At 33.5% G+C, this 20310-nt stretch overlaps 1 protein-coding gene across 4 annotated transcripts in view; it reads right to left on the minus strand.

The window, feature by feature from the left end:
* Positions 1-20310, minus strand: part of LOC145266399 (WD repeat and FYVE domain-containing protein 3-like) — a 447754-nt gene that overhangs the window by 215656 nt on the left and 211788 nt on the right. For all 4 annotated transcript variants that reach the window (XM_080122046.1, XM_080122045.1, XM_080122044.1 and 1 more), the window contains exons 4-9: positions 16509-16783; positions 15219-15411; positions 10353-10539; positions 6202-6368; positions 4549-4604; positions 1401-1547 (exon numbers count right to left, since the gene is read on the minus strand). In XM_080122046.1, the coding sequence (XP_079978172.1) occupies positions 1401-1547; positions 4549-4604; positions 6202-6368; positions 10353-10539; positions 15219-15411; positions 16509-16783 (1025 nt within the window). The remainder of the gene's footprint in view (positions 1-1400; positions 1548-4548; positions 4605-6201; positions 6369-10352; positions 10540-15218; positions 15412-16508; positions 16784-20310) is intronic.

Consider the following 20310-nt stretch of genomic DNA (forward strand, 5'->3'; position numbering starts at 1 on the left):
ATAATTGTAAAATATATAATAAAAAATAATTGTAAAATATATAATAAAAAACTGTAAAATATATTTAAAACATTTTTTAAATATATAATAAAAAAATTGTAAAATATATAAAAAAAAAATGGTAAAATATATAATAAAAATAATTCTAAAATATATAATAAAAATAATTATTGTAAAATATATGACTAAATATTGAATTTTAAAATATATAATGAAAAAATAGTGAATTGTAAATATAATAAAAAATAATTGTAAAATACATAATAAAAAGTAATGAATTGTAAAATATATAATAAAAAGTAACGAATTGTAAAATATATAATAAAAAATAACGAATTGTAAAATATATAATAAAAAATAACGAATTGTAAAATATATAATAAAAAATAACGAATTGTAAAATATATAATAAAAAATAACGAATTGTAAAATATATGATAAAAAATAACGAATTGTAAAATATATAATAAAAAATAACGAATTGTAAAATATATAATAAAAAATAACGAATTGTAAAATATATAATAAAAAATAACGAATTGTAAAATATATAATAAAAAATAACGAATTGTAAAATATATAATAAAAAATAACGAATTGTAAAATATATGATAAAAAATAACGAATTGTAAAATATATAATAAAAAATAACGAATTGTAAAATATATAATAAAAAATAACGAATTGTAAAATATATAATAAAAAATAACGAATTGTAAAATATATAATAAAAAATAACGAATTGTAAAATATATAATAAAAAATAACGAATTGCAAAATATATAATAAAAAATAATGAATTGTAAAATATATAATAAAAAAATAATGAATTGTAAAATATATAATAAAAAATAATGAATTGTAAAATATATAATAAAAAATAATGAATTGTAAAATATATAATAAAAAAAGAATGAATTGTAAAATATATAATAAAAATAACGAATTGTAAAATATATAATAAAAATAACGAATTGTAAAATATATAATAAAAAAGGGAATTGTAAAATATACAAGAAAATTGAACTGTAAAACTTTTAATGAAAACAAAAATCTATTGTAAAATTCGTAAAAGAAATTGTATTAAAACATTTATAATAAAATTATATTTTGTAAAATATTTGATGATAAAAATAAAACTTTAAAACTAAATGAAACATTGAATTTTAAAATATTAACTAAAAAAGATTACAAAATTAAAAACCAAAATGAGAATTGTAAGAGTAAATGAAATTAAACAATTTTTAAATAAAAAATACTTAATTACAAATTTTTTTAAACATTTTTAGGAATAAATAAAAAAAAAAAAGGTGTTCTAAATGTAAAAAAATTTTTTTTTAATCCAAATTAATTATGAAAACGACTACACTATTTGCCTGAAATACTGAGCAATTACACACCTGTATATCGGGAGGTTTGAGATGAATTTTTTCAGCAAACTGGGAAAGGGTGTGTTGATTCTCAAGGATAAAATAGTTAGCGTCGTCTTGATGATAAACACTGCTAATCACGTCCAAAATATTGCAACATAAATGCACAGATGTGGCCTGAGGAGAAAAGAGAAATAGAAGTGAATTTTTTTAGATGAGGGTTGATTATTCATATTATTTGGACTTCAGTTTTCATCTTGAGTGTTATTTTCACGTTTTGGTCAATATAAATTTCAACTTTATTCAGGTGTATCTTCCTGTCATTTATAACTTACAACTGAATTTTACCAGTACTTTATCTACTTCTGGAGGTTGAAAGTTCAATCCTCAGTGCAGGCAACACTTAACATACAATCGCGGATTACTTAGGACTTCTACCCAGTCATGACTGATGGAACAAGAGTATGCTACGCCTATGGATTAAATATCTGGTTCTGTGCAAAATTCCATGCAGATTCAGAGTTTGGCAGAAAGATTCCAGAGTTCAACAAGATACATCTGAAGAAAGTTAGAGGTTACATTGACCGAAACATTATGAAAATAGCATTCAAGCTGAGAACAAAAAGCTGAATAATCCAAGTAATATGAAAAAATGACTGACAAAAAATATTAAATTATGCTCAATATTTAGCAAAAATAGTATCTATTGGCATTTAAAAAATTAATTTTATTCATTAAAGGACTATCCTCGAGAGGCTTTCAGGCCACTTAAGTGGATAGTTTGTGCCTGTCAAATGTTTAACATTTAATGGGGTGTATTATGAAAATTGTCTTTAAATATCCAAAAAGCTGTTATAAGGATATTACTAAGTAAACTTAGTAATATTCTTATAACAGCTAATCTATATATATAAAAGCGAAAATGTATGTATGCATGTATGTATGTACGCTTTTCCTCGATGTCCACAAAAGGCTTCTTTCAGAGAACCGCTCGCTCGCTCGCTTCACAACTTCTTAAAACTTTTTATATCATCTATAAATTGTAATATCTCACACTTAACCACGGAGCTCGCCTGTCTATCTAATTTTATTGACTTTCAAACGTTAATTATTCGACATTTCCTGCATCGGCACGCATTACATTCGGTTTTCGGTTTAAACAAAAAACAAAACTCGACTCTAATCACTGGCCGAAAGCCAGTGGTCTCTAGACAGCTAAGTAACGTTTGGTCAATGTCGACTTCGTCATATCAGACGGTAGCTTTCATTTCGAGATGAGACGCTCCCCCTAATAAATAGGGAGCATTTTTTTAAAATCAAACAAACTGATTTATTGACCTCATTAAAAACTGTCCCGCACAAAATGCTAACTGCTGAATACCTATCGCCGTCACGTCAATCAAAAACGTGCACCTGTTTTTTTTTTTCACACTTTACTATTTTCCAACTGAGCATCAAAAAAAAAATGTTTTAAGTTGTTTTTTTATTAAATTTGTTAACCAATTATCAAAATAATTCACTCTAAGCAAAAAATGAAGTTAGATTAGGTTATTGAAATTTAGCATGCCATAGCTAACTTATATATCATTGATTGTTAAATGTTGACTTTTATTGAGCTTTTAACTGTGTAGCGTTTGTAAATTGTGTGTGTGTGTGTGCGTGAGTGTATGTAGAGCGAGTGAGAGAGAGAAAAATATAAGAAAAAACAGATAAACATTTAGCCCGATCTCATTATCATAAATTTATTTCAACACAATAAATGAGAGGACCAGTAAAAATTTATCATCCACTGAATTATACAAAATCAATCATATTTGTATTTACTTCTTAGTAAATACAAAACAGTTGTGATCTTGTATTCAGTCGGAAGGAAAACTTTGACTGGTCCTCTCATTTGAAAAGGTCCTATCAGGTTGAAATTTATTCATAATAAGACTGGGCTACATTTTTGGAATATATTTTTAATTTGAACTTTTATTTTGCTCTGCTATGCATTGAGCTTTTCCCACTTAAGATTTCCCACAGAAATTGCTCTATCCTTTATGGATATAAAATATTTTTTATTCAATTTAAGTAAACAAAATTACCATTTTGTTTACTTAAATTCAATAAAAAGAATATTCTGCTCTTTTTACTGAGTACTATCAACAACCTTGTTAAATTCAATGGTTTTTACTTTGGGATATTTTTAACCTAGAATAAATAAATATCGTTTGACGTAAAAACATTTAAAAATAAAATGTTTAATTCCAATGTTATTTCACGCGGTTAACAGTAGCTGAATGGATATGGTTCTTGCTAATCAAGCCAGAGATGACTTGTGTCGCCGAGTTCGAATCTATTGACTGATGTTAATTGTAACACCCTGCACAGAAGATTCCCGAAAGGATGAAACACTAGTGTCTGTAGGTATTTAACTATTATTATAGCAAATAATTATGTCAACCTCTTTAAGAAACTCGTTTCTTATCGTTGAGCACTTTTAGTTGAATTAAGCCGGTCAATTTAGCTCTTATGCATAGATCATCGTATAATGATTAGATCACTCTGACTGACATAAAAAACATTTAAAAATAAAATGTTTCATTTCAACGTTGGGTTCGAATCTATCGACTGGTATTAATCGTGATCCACTGCACTGAAGATTCCTGAAAGGATGAAACACTAATGTCTGTAGGTATTTAATTATTATAGTAAATAATTATATATATATCTATATATCTATAAAAGTGAACGTGTCTGTATGTCTGTGTACATTTTCCTTCACAATAACTCTTAATTTTCAGTCTACAGACTTGAAATTTGATATACAGGGTACTGAGATTTGGGAAATCTATGTGATCGGTTTTCGGCCAGAAATTTGGCTGTTAAGGGGTCATGGTTCAACGATTTGACCTTTGAGAACTCTACCAAACTCCTCCGACAATTTTGGGTCTAAACACTTGAAATTTTAGATATAGGTTCCTTGGACATGGATCTAACTTAATAATGTAATTTGAGACCAAAACAATCAATTTTAAGGGGTCATAATAGGGGTCAAAGTTTAAAAAAAATTGACCTTTTTTTTTTTTTTTTTTTTGTTCAGCATACACCTCCAAACACTGGGGCAATGCCGGGCACTCATGCTAGTATATATATATATATATATATATATATATATCAAAATGATAGTACAAACCTTTAAAAATACTGACTGCAGGACCTGGAAAGCCTGAATGTTCCTCACACTGACACCTGACAAAATAAAAGCATACAAAAAAATTAGTACTACAGAATTGGGAGTAACAAACAGGTTTAAGCCCTACTAAAAAGGAAAAGGAGTGGAGACCAGATACCTCACTTCCTCTCATAGTCACTTCTACCAAGCTTTGGGTCCCTCCAAAACAGTCAATAGGTTAGCATGACACTTTCAGGATAGTTGTTTTTTGTTTAATCTTTCACGATAAACACCCGTCTAGCTGAAACCACTGTCAATAATTTTTCCCACTCTTTATCTGTGCCTAAATCAAAACAGATTCCATGAACAAAACTTCTTTCTTAAATGTGCATGCCTGTGGAACTCTCTTCCGTTTGGCTGTTTCCCACCTGACTACAACTTGGATGTCTTCAAGTCCCACATTAACCCTTATCCCCGAGTGGCCTCCGGGCCTTGATAAGTGGTGACCACCATGTAAAAAAAAAAAAAAAAAAAAATACAGAGGTTGAATTACTGCTTATGGTCATCTCCCTCTTATTCAGATATGCAAGTACTTTGGACAGGTTCAGCTTGCTTCCTCAGTTTCTAGAGAATATCAAATTCACATGTGGTCTTCAATCATTCAGCGAAGATTTTTTAATGATTTTAGTTTTTGCAGTTTATTTGTTCAAGAGGAGTTGTAGTCATTCTCCCACATACAACACCTGGTGTTCTCAAATGTCCACGAATCCAGTACTAGCTAGGCTCAATGTTGCTGGAGTTCAGTAATTTTGTGATCAGACCATGTGCTCCCCGCTGCTCAACAACAACTGCCAACGCCAACCATATTTCCATGGTCTTCTTCTCTTTCATCTTCCCTTCTGGCTGTGTCACTATTTTGTAGATATCAGTTGGGCTCTGGGTGTGTGGGTGACACCATCGCAGGAAACAACTCTCTGAATGTTAAGGTCAACATTTACGTCTACTGTCAAGGCCTTTGTTATCAGTTGACATCAGCTCATTTCGACCTCTTTCTTGATCTGGTCCAAGCCACAACCTACTTTTAACTCTCGCAAAACTCAAGATGGTTCATAAACTGTAAACTTACTTCCTCTTCTGAAAATGTCTGTAGACTAACTCTAAATATATTGACCTCTTTGTCCAGTCCTTGGTTCCAATCACAGCCACACCTTTATTAACAATCCTATTTTTGAACACCTTTTGTGTGCCTTGGTGAACAACTTCTACCCAGTTGTATATTTACTAACTTTGCTTTCTATACGTTTATCAGATTTTCCTCTTTTTTTTATTTCCTAACACTTTTTTGGCACGTGAGGATATTCATGGTATCGCAATCTTACCCAGATCAGTATGCCAACGTTATTACACCATTAAAATTGTCTCGTGTGAAAACCTGCAAACGAAAAATGAAGTCAATATATCGATGAGGACTCACTTTTAAGCTTCTTCAAGATGTATTTTAGTTCAATCAACCAATTAATTATATCCTGTTAGCCCATACGTATATTCATGTATATTTCCCTTTCCATATGAGTTGTCTGCTTAAAGCCTACATCTTTTTTCTCTGTAATCAGTAATATTTAACACAAGAAAAATAAAAAATAAAAACTATGCATTTGAAAGAGAAAACCCTACCTTTTCCTGTGGCCTGTGGTAAAGTGAATCCTGCCATTTGGAATAAGGAACCGGTACTGGCTTGACTTGGTTTCAACTCAATAAAGCCGCATGTTGTCAAAGATCCAACTAGAAGTACCAAATTCCGAAGAGCTTGTTGGCTATCCTCGCCTGGACTTTGTTCAAGCCTGGACAAAAAAAAAAAAAAGAAAAAAAAAAAGAGTACCAATCAATCTAGTGTGCTATACTAAATCCATTGGTAGAATTGGTAGAGAAATCAAAACAAGGCAGCATTTTAACAGAAAAAATAAGGAGAAACACTCACCGTATGTTTATTTTTATGAACATTTTTTTTGACAAAGAAAATTAGTAAAATATTTTTTTTTTTTTTTTTTTTTTCCACAGAGAACTTAACTTTTTTTAAAAATAAATTGTGTTTTTATGAATAAACTAAAGATTGTAAAAAACATAATCAATAAAACAGTTATATTTACAGATTTATTTTTTTGGTGTGTGCATATGTATATATCTATACTCCTATGAATTCGTTTTTCTTTTATGTGCATTAATATTCATATTAAAACCCTCTTTTCTATTTATTTAAAAAGAAAATACAATTTTCTTATATAGGGATCGTGCTAATTTGCATATTTTTTTAAACATTCATTTTAATTAATTCTCTATTAGTTTTTTCAGTTTTCTTATGGGATGATCATCTTTAGTTAACTATTATGTGTAATTATATTCATGCAGATATTCTACATGATTTATACTTGCATAATATTTGCATAAAAAGTTTATAGTAAACAAAATTGTTTCCATATATATTTATGTATACGCATATATTTTTGTTTAATCTATCTATCTATATATCTATAAAAGTGAACGTGTGTGTGTACATTTTCCTTTGCAATAACTCTGTTAATTTTCAGTCTCCAGACTCGAAATTTGATACACAGGGTACTGAGATTTGGGAAAATCTATGTGATCAGTTTTCGACCAGAAATTTGGCTGTTAAGGGGTCAAAGTTCAACGATTTGACCATTGAGAACTCTACCAAACTCCTGACAATTTGGGGTCTAAACACTTGAAATTTTAGATATAGGTTCCTTGGACGTGGATCTAACTTAATAACTTGATTTGAGCCCAAACAATAAATTTTAACAGGTCATCATAGGGGTCAAACTTAAAAAAAATTAACCATTTTTTTTTTTTTTCTCAGCATACACCTCCAAACACCCGGGCAACACTGGGCACCCATGCTAGTATATATATATATATATATATATATATATATATATAGCATTTGAACCATACAAGCACCAATTAGGCTAGAGCTGATTTACAGTAATGTTAGAGTTGAAGTTTAAAAAAAAAAGTTCGGTCTTTGGTTAGTTCCAAAACTAATAGTTAGGATAAAAAAAATAAAAAAAACAGTTCAGATTTTGTCGCGTTTAAAAAGGTTAGAGTTAGAGTTAAAAAAATTTGGTTTTTGACCAGTTCGAAAGCTGAACAAGCTTATTTTTTCTTTTTTTTTTGACAAGAATTTTTTAAAGTCATTTTTGAAAATTTTGCAGATTTTCTTTCAGAGTTAGCACCTGTTGGGTACTGTTACCATTTAAAAATCTGTGCAGATTCCCAGCTTCAACAAGATACACCTGAAGAAGGTTGGAGATTCCATCGACCGAAACGTATTGAAATTAATACGTAAGATGAGAATAGTAGTTTGAATAATCCAAATAATATGAGTTATCAATCCTCATCTCAAAAATTTGTTTTTATAAAATTAAGTATGTTTTTATGCATATATGTAGAGGATTCACAATTAAACTAGTTAACCAATCATTAAAAATTTTGGAACGCACTTGTTAGTGGTAAGGCTTTGCAATGGGAGTTTTATTTAACTAAATTTAGTTTTATGCCAAAAGTTAAAAAGGAGAAGGGAGCCCTCAGATACCTCAGATTTTTGTGAAATTTTAACAATGGATATAAAACAAATATTGGCAGACCTGAATGAGAATCACCCCTTCCCCCACCATAATTTTTACAGTATATTTCAGTATGTAGTATAGTTTTCAAGGTTAGGAATGTTTATACTATGCTGGGTTAGGTCGTAAAAAAATACCAACTGCAAAATACTGGTTAAAATTATAAGGCGGAGGGGGTCTCATTTAAGTCCGTCCAAATATTCCCCAAATTTCAGTTTATTTATTTATATTTATTTCAGGGTATTTAAGAAGCCTTTTAAGGGACATAATATGAGCAGAACATCTCATTTAAAAATTCAAATATTTCAGATTTGCATTGAATTTGATCCATAATCATTAAACACAAATTAAGCAAAATTCCTTGAGTTTCAATTTTTTTCTTCAAACTCCTTTGTCTTAAATTTTAAACATTTACTAAAATTAAAATCATGCAGTGGATTTTGATCAAAATTGGAATGAGGATTCTAGACATAAGGTTCAGTAATATTATATCTGGATTTTAATTTTATTAAAGAGACATAAAAGTGATACAAAACTGTTCGGTTCCGAGAATTAATTTTACCTGTCATGGGACGGGTATCTTTGTAGTATTTTTATGTACGTGTTTGTCAACTTTCTTTTAAGCACAGCAGTAACATATAACATGATCCCCACCCCCAACAAAAAATAAGATTCTCGTTTTACATGATTAGGTGTGAACATCATGGAAAACTGAAAGAAGGGAAAGAATATTTTAAAATTTAAAGTGGGGGATCAGTTTCATATTTATTTAACGTAGAATGTTACTCAATTTCTGGCCCATTCTAAATTTTTAGGACAATTAACCAATTTTTTTACCACTAACCCTAAGTCCAAGTGATAATGTCACATAACCACAAATAATTGTGTAAAAAAAGTACCCCCCCCCCCCAAAAAAATGCATGTTTAGGTCTAATAGGAAAAAATTGGAACACGTACATCAAATCTGTTGCCAGGGACTCTGGGAAAATGGTGGGATCCTTCTACCGCTCCAGAAGATATCTCACTACTAATGCAATTCTCTATCTGTATAAAAGCCAAGTACGTCCAAGGATGGAGTACTGCTGCCACATCTGGCCAGGAGCTGCTAAAAACAGCCTATCCTGCCTTGACAGAGTACAAAATAGACTTTGTGGTTTAGTGGGGGATGCCCTTTTCTCTTCCCTGCAACCTCTCTCCCACAGAAGAGACGTTGCGAGCCTGTCTTTGTTTTATCGTTATTTCCATGGCAGGTGCTCGTCTGAGCTCCAATCCCTCGTCCCCCCCCCTCGCCAATCTTTCACGAGAAACACCCGTCTGGCTAAAACTACTGTCAATAATTTTCCCCACTCTTTATCTGTGCCTAAATCCAAACGTAGATTCCATGAGCAAAGCTTCTTTCTTAGAACTGCATGCCAGTGGAACTCTCTGCCGCTTGCCTGTTTCCCACCTGACTACAACTTGGACATCTTCAAGTCCAATATAAACAAACTCCTGACAAACCGCCCCCTTAAGTAAGGCACTCTATCAAAACCACCAATACTAATGATTACTACAATACTATCTCATTGATTACTGTACACGCAATAACCCTTATCCCTGAGTAGCCTTCGGGCCTTGATAAGTGGTGACCCCCATGTAAAAAAAAAATAATAATAATTTAGTTAACTGCCCTAAAATGCTGAACTAATTTAGAAATGGATTTACATGATTAATTGAACACAAGCTACTATTTTTACCAACAGTTGGAAGCAAGAGTATTAAGATCCATATGTTTCTCAAGAATTATGGCATAAACTGTATTTTTTAGCCGATTAAAAATAAGCAAAATTAATAGCCTGTTGACATAGAATAATTGCTTTATGCCAAATTGATGGTTGAATATGGTTAGATTTGTGCTCATTTTTGCATTAAATAGTAATATATATCAATTCCTAACTGTGCATCAAATGGATACCATAATACTTAGTTTGCTGCACTTTATCATAAAGGTCCATACAAAATTTCACCCAGATCAAACCAGTAGTTTCCAAGAAAAAGTGGAATGGACAGAAACATAAAATAGATGATCATGATAGGTCTACTAGAATTTATGCTCGGCATATACAACTCCATAATCTGAAATTGTATACTTTAGGCCAATCACATTTACATACACACCGTCTGCTGTGACAGGTGAATACTTACTTTAAAAGGAACTCTGACAGGAAGATGTAGCCTTGACTGGACCGGAAATCATCCAGCAATGTGTGAGAAACTTCACTCGAGTCTTTTAGGAAGCAGAATACGGTGACAATCATTTCAACCATTTCGATGGGCGACAGTTCTTGGGCCCTCTGCATGTTTTCAATGCAATGGCGCACGCAACCTTTCTCTGTCAAAAAAACAAAAAAATGAAAATAGATGAAAAAAAACTAGGCATGTTATTTTTATATATATATATATATATATATATACTAGCAGGCCGCCCTGTATTGCCTGGTCGTAAAATATGCATAAATGTTATATTTTAATACAGATTTACAGATTTCTTATTTATTATAAATAGAAATATTGTAGGTATTAAATGTAACGTTAAATTTCTTTAGAAAATGTGCATGTGAGTATTATGATTTTTTCTAAACAGTTCACTTCTTTGATTGAGATTGTTGGACTGACTTCCTCATCTTGGTTGTTATAGTCACAACGTTTCGGCCGTTTTGCCTTCCGGCTTTCATCAGGTGTCTTGTATCGAACTGGGGAACCGTTTGTTAGGAGTCTCGAACCCAACCTTTTATTATTATTACGAGGGTACCATGTTCGGACTCCAGCTAGGCTCTGAGACATAGTTGCTGATTCTGTTTTGAATGTTACTTTTCACTGCCTTCGTTCAGGATTCTTGTAAGTGAAAAAAAAAAATACTCGAGCTGAGATTGAAACCAAAACCTAAAGACAGTGAGTCAAGTACAATAACCTTTAGACCAGTTTGGTAAAATCTTTAAAAAGTGTTTTCAAACCTATTTATTCTTAACATAAGCAATCTGTAACGTGAACATTTCATGCATACGCATTCGTGAAACAGAAAACAGACAAAAATCTAATTACCCTCCCCATGTAACAATTTTTTAATTTTGACTCCTTAGCAGTACTTTCTTCCAAATGAAAACCAATTAAAGTTTTCCTCATGTCTGTATACCCTATATATGAAATTTCAAGCCTGTAAGTCAAAAATTTGAGTATATAGGTTGAGAAGTGTCTTCACACACACACACACATTCTCACATATATATATAATTTCTTTTAAATGGAAATCACTCCAGACAACTAATCAAAAACTAACCAACGATAAGTGTTAAATGTTTTGTTTTACCCATATGGCAATTGTTTTTAATTCTTATTCACCCCAACACAAGACACATTCCCACTGGGATGTAAAGGGATACTATTATAAACCATGCCTACAGAGACACTATGTAGGGAGTTGAGCAGCAAGATGTCTGTTCTCATTGCATTTAAATTTCTACATGTTAGTATAGTCATGGAAGCAAGAAACAGGAAGGGGACTTCAAAGTTTAGAAGTTCGAGGGAAGAAAGCTTTGAACCATTTTGATAGCGCACAGCTCTTGGTCCTCTGCATGTTTTCAATGCAATGGCACATGCAATTTTCTTTCTTTTTTTTTTTTTAATTCTTATTCATCCGAAAACTCTAACGAGTAAAAGATTTCCAGGCATCTAGCGACCTCTACAGTGAAAGGTCAAGATTTTGCTGCTTAAAAGGTTAGTCAAAGGTATTTATGTCGAAGGGACACAAGTGCTACAAATTTGTTAAAGTACTTAGGCACAGGGATGCAACATTCCAACGATGGGGTAGGAGTTGAAGTTTGGTTAATAGTGCAGGACCTATTAGGTTGGCGACTCTTTTCTGGAGTCTGTCTGAAAGGGAGAGACCAACGATAAACGTACCAATTGAAATGTAACAGCAATAATCCACGCATAGGTGAATGGTGATTTTGTAGAGATACAAAATACTCTTAGGCATGAGTTTTTTAGCATGGTAGATTGAGTCCACTTTTTTTGCAGCAGCCTTGTCAATGTCTTCAAAGTATTGCTTCAATTCATGTTGCTTACGAATATTAAACCAAAGAGTTTGAATGATGAGCTCTCAAGTAAAGTGTTATTCGTCATGGCAATCAGTGGTTGAAAAGATAAACGAAAACAGCTGAAAATTTAGACATGTTATTTCCTTTTCAATAAAACCAAATCATTGCTTCTTATTTCCAGTGAAACAGGATTCAGAGAGAAAATCCACTGTGAACCGAGACATGCCAAGCTGCTGCACTAAGAACCATGTTGCTGTCGTGAACTGCATAGCTTGCGACATCAATGGATTAATCCTTATTTGCAATAAAACAAGCCAAGTATGCAGGGTCCCGCTCCACAAGTGAAAAATTTACTTCCACCATGACAAATGTTTGTGCAAAATTAAAAAAAAAAAAAATTCAAGGAGTGGTTATTGTGAAAAGTGCAAACAGACGAACGATTTTGGGACAATTTTACCCTTATAATGCCCCTATCAGGGACAACTAAAGTTATCCCAGAAAATCTGTTCTGGTAAAAATTTACTTTCATCATGACTAATGTTTGTGCAATATTTTTTAAAAATCCAAAATGTGGTTACTGAGAAAAGTGTGAACCATTGAACAGAAGTGAATTACTAGGTTCAATCCCTTCTTTGTCGGGGAAGGTGGGGGGAAATGTTTAATTTCATAGAAAACATGATGGTATGACCTTTGACCAGCTCCATTCTGTTGTTGGTATTGGTTTCCCTGATTCTTTAAAGAGTCTAGTGCTTACAAGAGGGATTATGTAAAGGTTGCTAGCATTCAAATGAAAACTCATCTAGTAAAAAATATTGTGATCGTGATAACTTCCGTACATTTACATCTGATCTATCTCTGCATTCCATGTTTAAAAAGATGTGTCCTCCATAGTATCAGACCTGACCGAATGGTTAATTGTAGGCATAGACCGATTCATACCATCCAATAAATTCCAACAAAAACCTAACAGCCAGCCATGATTCTCCCCAGAATGTGCTGCTGCCATCGCGCACAGAAATCACTTTTTCCATAGCTACCAACGTAATAGATGTACTGAGACTAGAGCTGCTTTCAGGACTGCCAGCAACCACTGTAAAGAGTAATAAAACATGCAAGAGAGCTATATGCTCAGTCCGTTAAATCCAAAGTAGTTAAGCAACGGCTTGGTTCCCACCAGTTCTGGCAAATACCAAACAGGATCCTGAACAGAAGCATGCGTTCTATCCCAACCATCATCAATGGACCTGAGGTCATCTCGTCAGCATCAGACAAGGCCAAACTATTTGCCAAGAATTAATTCTACCCTATGCAACGAAGGCCATCAACTCCCCGTATTTCCTCCTATAAAAGACAACATGCTATGCAACATACAAATATCTGTGCGTGAGGTCGCCAAGCTAATCAAGAACCTTGATTCCAGTAAAGCAACTGGCCCTGACGGCATTCCAGTTATAGTGCTGAAAAAGCTTCAAACCAGAACTTGCCTCCATACTTTCAAAACTGTTTAAGCGTTGCTTTAAGGAGAAGTTCTTACCAACACCCTGGAAAACCTCATCAGTATGCCCTGTATTTATCTTAAGTGCGTGGTACAGTGGGGGAAGAGGTGGCTGGATACTTTTAATGCATCCAAAACCAAGCTCCTATCTTTACATCATCAACGCTCTGATCCCCATCTGGTATCAATTGAAATGGATGGCTCTTGTCTAGGGGAAGCTCCATGTTTTGATAAGCTTCTGGGCTTGACCTTTACTCCTGACTTGAAGTGGAACATGTACATTAAGTCTGTTGCCAAGGTCACTGGAAAAATGGTAGAATCCTTCTACCGCTCTTACTGCTGATGCAATTCTCTATCTATATAAAAGCCAAGTATGTCCAAGGATGGAGTACTGCTGCTACATATGGGCAGGAGCTGCTAAAAACAGCCTATCCTGCCTTGACAGAGTACAAAATAGGCTTCGTGGCTTAGTGGAGGATGCCCTTTTCTCTTCCCTGCAACCTCTCTCCCACAGGAGAGATGTTGCGAGCCTGTCTTTGTTTTATCGTTACTTGCATGGCAAGTGCTCGTCTGAGCTCCAATCCCTGGTCCCCCCTTGCCAATCTTTCATGAAAAACATCCGTCTAGTTGAAACCACTGCCAAAAATCTTCTGCACTCTTTATCTGTGCCAAAACCAAAACGTAGATTCCATGAAAAAAAGCTTCTTTCTTAGAAGTGTACACCTGTGGAACTCTGTTCCGTTTGCCTGTTTCCCACCTGACTACAACCTGGATGTCTTCAAGTCCAACATAAACAAATTCCTGATGAACCGCCCCCTTAAGTAAGACACTTTATCAAATCTCAACACTAACGTACTGTACATGACATAACCCTTATCCCCGGGTGGCTTCCGAGCCTTGATAAGTGGTGACCACCTTGTAAAAAAAAAAAAAAAAAAAAAAGTCAGTTTTATTAACAAGTTCAGAAAGAGACTAGCTACAGAAGGATGATAATTCAAGCTCATAGCAATCTCGTTTAACTAGAAAATTATTGATACGAGTTATTGTTCTATTTTTTTTTTTTTTAATTGACGTTTCACTTCAAATAAGGCACAAAGCCACTTATTTGTGAGGGGGCTTCTATTTGGGATCAGATTTGCAGGGATATTATTGATGGAGTTGGGCAGCGATGCGGATTACCATTAAACCAAAATGTGCGTAGTATTTTAAGCAAGCATAAAAGAACTCTGGGTTGCTCTGAAGATTCTAGTTTTACTGATAGTTTAAAATCAATAAATATTCATAATTTCATAATTATTATCACCAATGAAAAATTACGTTTTAAGCAAAAACAAACATATACACTTAAAAGAATTGTTTTTGGCATCGGAAATTATGCTAAATTATTTTTATTCTAATCCACCAAAAAGTTCTGATTTTTTTTTTTTTTTTTTTTTTCTGATTCTGATGAATCGGACCAACACAATTTGCATTACGTACCGTGTATATAGTTAACAACTGGGGGAGTGAGTCCATGTCGGGATAGGGTAACAAGAATTTCGCCAGCGCTTTTCCTCCAGGGTATACTATGGGGGTGACACCAAGATGTAATAGCATTGAATAACAAACTCAGGTCATCTTTCCTTGCTAGTTCTTCCGCTGGAGAAACATGACTGCACAGACGAACCAATACCTGGTGGAAACAAAAAAAAAAACAAACAAAAAAAAAACAAGGTTTATAAATGAGAATTACACATAGTTGAAAGTTTTGGTTTGGTTTATGGCATATCAACCCTTTTTAGGTTATTTAATGCCAAATCCAGTAATTTTGAAAATGTTATAATTCTTTTTATCTTTAAATATGTATTCATGGTGTCTGATTTAATCTTTTTTTTTTTTTTTTTTTTTTTGCATAAAAAAATTGTTTTTATTTTTGACTCTGCAGAACATGATTGAGTTTTGCATAAAGAAAGGGAAAAGCACAATGATAATGTCTGGTGCATTTTAGGTATAAAGTCAGTATCTTCAGACAGCCTGAGTTGATAGCACCAGAGGTTTTGAAAGGAGTTGGATTCAGACTCGTTAGAATGCTACGAGTAGAGTCAAAATTTTTCATCTCCGAAGAATCAAGAGAGAATCTGGATATTAGAAGACTTTAAAATCAGGAGTTGAAATCAGATATTTTGGAATTCTAGGAGTAGGAGGACTAAGAGTCAGGCCTTATACTTTCTGACTAGGTCAAAAGCATTGTCTGGTGGAGTTTTGAAAAACCATCACACAAGGTGAAGCGCATTCTCCATTACGGGCATCTCAGGCGATTAGCAATAAACTAACCGTTTCTCAGAGAGAAGGTAAAGCCTGGGAGGATGGACATCTTATGACTCAAAGGAACCATAAATTAGGGGTATAAAATAGGTATTTGTTATTTCGGAAGAGACAAGGTTAGGTGTGGGTTGGATAAAAGATTTTTTGTGGAACAACCTGGATTCAAACCTGACACACACTTGTTTTTAGTTCACGCTGTTAATCACTTAGACACATCGAGTAGCAGTCATGCTGGGAGTATAACCAGTGACAGGCTAGCATCCTGTCATGGAGGTGCTGCACTTTATGATAGGTTTGACACTATGAAGTCAGGATTAAGCACCAATTTTTATAAGCCATTACTTAATTATTCACCCCTTGCTCTCAATTATGAAGTTTCATACCTTTTCATAACGGAAATATGAACACGTGCACAGACACACACGCACACACACAGTGAGAAAAATGAGCAAATCATTTTCTTACCTGAACAAACACTTTCTGTAGCAGAATCCTTCTTTCCTTCGGTGTAAACTCATAGCCATCTTCCAAAACATCTGTGCATGGCACACTGGGAAGGTCAAAGAACAAGTAGAGACATTTGACAAGAGTCGAGGGCAAAGATGCTGCCGTCATACAGTCAACGAGTGCTTGGGACCCAGTCGATAAAAGGTTGAGAGTCTGTAGCAAAATCCAACCACGATTATTTTCTTGTGGCGACTCGACTTCCAGGAAATTTACAATGGCACAGCTTGCAGTTGCTGTTCAGAAAATAAAGAAAAAAAAAAGAAAATAATTACCTTGATCTTTATTAATTGTAAATTTATTGTTCTGTTTTCATATACAGTAGAACTCTGGAATATGGTGGCCCTAGGATATATTTTTTCAGGTTACGGTGTGGAAAATGATGTTTTTCCAGACCCTGGTTACAGTATTTGCCCCACCTTATGGCGTTATTTATAATGTCATTTGATTATATACATGTGTATTATATACTGTACTGTATTTTGTTACTAATTTTTAATGTTGTATCCTGGGGTTCTACTGTAATTATTTTTATACTAATAGATACTAGTGCTTCATGCTTTTGCAATCATCAGTGCAGGAAGAGACAATTCCTACTGATCGGGAGATTCAACCCCAGCTACAAATTCACCTTTGACTCCATTTGCAAAAATGTTATTTCCGGGTCACTAATAATTGCTACAAGAATTAAGAGAAATTTAACACCCATAAATGCCAAATACAGGCACAACAGTAATATAACGCTTATCCCTGGCTAGTTTTTAATCTTGAGGTGGTATATTTTTTTAGCATCTTACATAAAGTTAGTTCATGCATTATCTGGAGTAATTTCTATTAAATAAAGAAAAAATATTGTAATTAAAAAAAAAAAATTTTTTTTTTCATTATCTCCCTTGAAAAAACTTTGGTAATGTATACGTTTTTTTTTAATAAAGTGTTTTTACTATTAATACCAAAAAAATTATTGCATGCATGCCTGCATATATATATATATATGTGTGTGTGTGTGTGAGAAAGATAAATAAATTCTTATTTATACAAACATTATTGGCTACATATGTGCATACATATTTCAGCTGCGATCTTGTTCAAAATCTACCTTCATTGGGCCATCATATTAACTGAACTGTCTTAGCTGGTACGATTCCCGAATTTGACAGACAGATTCCTAAGTTATGTGCATGAAGAAGGTTGGTGGTTACATCGGCTGAAATACGGTGCGAACAACACCCAAGATGAGAAAAGTAGTTCCAATAAACCAAATGATAGTATAATTAGATTTTAGTATTTTCTATATAAAAAAGAAAAAAGGTATATATAATAATCAAGATTACCCAGGATATATTACATTCGTTTGATTTTAAGTTTGCTTTTTTGGATGTAATTTACCTCATTAAAAGTTTAGACACAAGGTGGGGTTTAAAAAACTAGTACAATAGAGGCAGAAAACTCTACCCTACAAAAACGTCTGAATATAGATTCATCAGCAGTATTCTCCAGTAGGGTCGCTTAAGACAATTAGCAACAAATTATCCTCTTTTCAAGAAATTCCTTAGAGTGAACCACCTAGAACTTATCTGAACCATATCGCAGCCCAACAGGAACAAGGTCATTGTGGGACCAATTATTGAGGATGTATTCCTGACTGGTATGAACACCAACTCAAACCATGCCAGAGAGTGCACTTCATAAAGATTCACCCTAGATGCTAGATATTGACCGGGCAGCTCCAAACGAGTGCTGGTCGACGATTATGATTATTGGAGCCAAAACGTTTTATTAGCTAAAATACATTTTAGAATAATCAAAATATTTAGATATCTATTTATATTTAATAGTTACCAGGAATGTGAGCTTAAAAATGTCATAATAATTTATTTGACAACTTAGAAATAATGACATGTAAAAACATCAGGTGATTATCTTAGTAATGTATACTAATGACGTCATTTAGAGAGGGAGATCGTCCTTTTGAGTACGTGGAAAATAGTGCTTAGAATTCGAAGCCGTTAGAGTTAGTCAGAGTCAGGAGACAGACAGAGACGGTTGACAGATCGTGACGGCTTCGAGTAGAGGAGGTCAGAACTAACGATAGTCAGTTGAAAGGGGAAAAAAACACCGAAATAAAAAGTTGCCGAAAATAAAACCCGAGGCTCTATCATTCTTGGGGAGAATTTCCATTGCAGCTTTTCCATCGAGACAAGACCAAAGATCGACCAGAAATGTTCCTGATTGGTCAGATGTTGTAACCCCAAATATGTGTTATTCGTCCTTTGTGTTGTAAAGGTATTCAGGTATATTGTTGCTCATCATGAACTGTATTTAAATGTACATACACTGAGGTATATATACAATAGAAATTGAACCTTTATATTACAAAGGATAGGCGAACATGAGACACGTGTATGTATGCACGTATACAATCTCACCACTAGATGATAATAGAAACTCAAATATATATACGATTCACTCCCACCTCACCTACCCATTATACAGACGGCCACAAGACAACATATTAACTTGAGTCCTACAAAGACTGGAGTTCTCGGCTAACCCTTTTTTATCTATCCAGTATTGACCTGTGGCTTCCATTCTGTCATTTTTTCTTCCAACTCCTTCATTATTTCTTCTATTATGACTAAGTCCTTGGCATACAGTAGTTTTGTTTGAAACCCATTGGAGAAAGTCTCGAGTACAAAGGACTGAGAACTGATCACTGATGTACTCTAGCATTCACCCTGAACTCGCTGCTGTAGGTGCCATCTAGTCTGATAAGCCACTCCTCCATCTTAGCCTGCACAGATGAGCACACGTATATGCACTCACATACGATCAAAGACTAGACAGTCATAAAACTTAAATGTATCCCAATTTACACACACACACCATGAGATACAGATTCCCACAACAAAACCATTAACTATTTTAATTTGTTTTCACTACAGTTCAAATTAAAGGTATTTTTATGTAAATTTTGATGTTATTTGTTGTTTATTAATTCGTTTTTCTATCAAAGATTATCATAATTATAATTGAGAACGAATACAATTCATTCCACATCAGCATTAAATATTTGGTTTGTCAAAAGTTTGTTCGTTTTTTGAATGCCATGTTTCCATCCTACTAAAGATCATGTTCCTATTCTTAAAATTCTGTATTTGGTGTAGCGAGCATATTAACACTAAATATTGGGTTGACTAAAAAGTTTGTTCATTTTACGTCATATTTCTGGATGACTGCTTTATATTCCTATTTTTCAAATCTTGTATTTCGTGTAACGAGTATGTTGACGTCAAACAAATGAGCTCTTACAGTTTTTGCTTGTATTTCATGCTTTGAAATGAAAGACTAAACAGAGCACTACCAATATCTGATGCCTTTTTACTCCAAAAAAAGACGAAAAAGAGGCTACAAGAAATCTGCATAAAGATATGCATTATGTATGGACTGCCAGTGCTGCTAGAGAACGGGTGTGTCAGAAATGGTTTGCTTGATTCTGCAAAGGGAAATTTTCAGTAAAAGATGCTTCTTGCTCAAATCGGCCAAAGATTATCAATAGTGATTAAGTAAAAACCATACTTGAATAAGATTTCCGTTTTACAACTAGACAAATCACAGACGTTTCCAAATTGAGCGTGGAAAATAAATTTCAAAAAAAAAAAATGAACTTTGGACGAACCCAATACTTGCAAAATCACTGCAGAGTTTAATGATCACCCTGAAAGCCCATTAAATATTGGGCAACAAATCCACATAAAGATGT

The sequence above is a fragment of the Euprymna scolopes genome, chromosome 41 (assembly GCF_053919585.1).
Source record: "Euprymna scolopes isolate OS-2025 chromosome 41, ASM5391958v1, whole genome shotgun sequence".
NCBI classification, from domain to species: Eukaryota; Metazoa; Mollusca; class Cephalopoda; order Sepiida; family Sepiolidae; genus Euprymna; species Euprymna scolopes.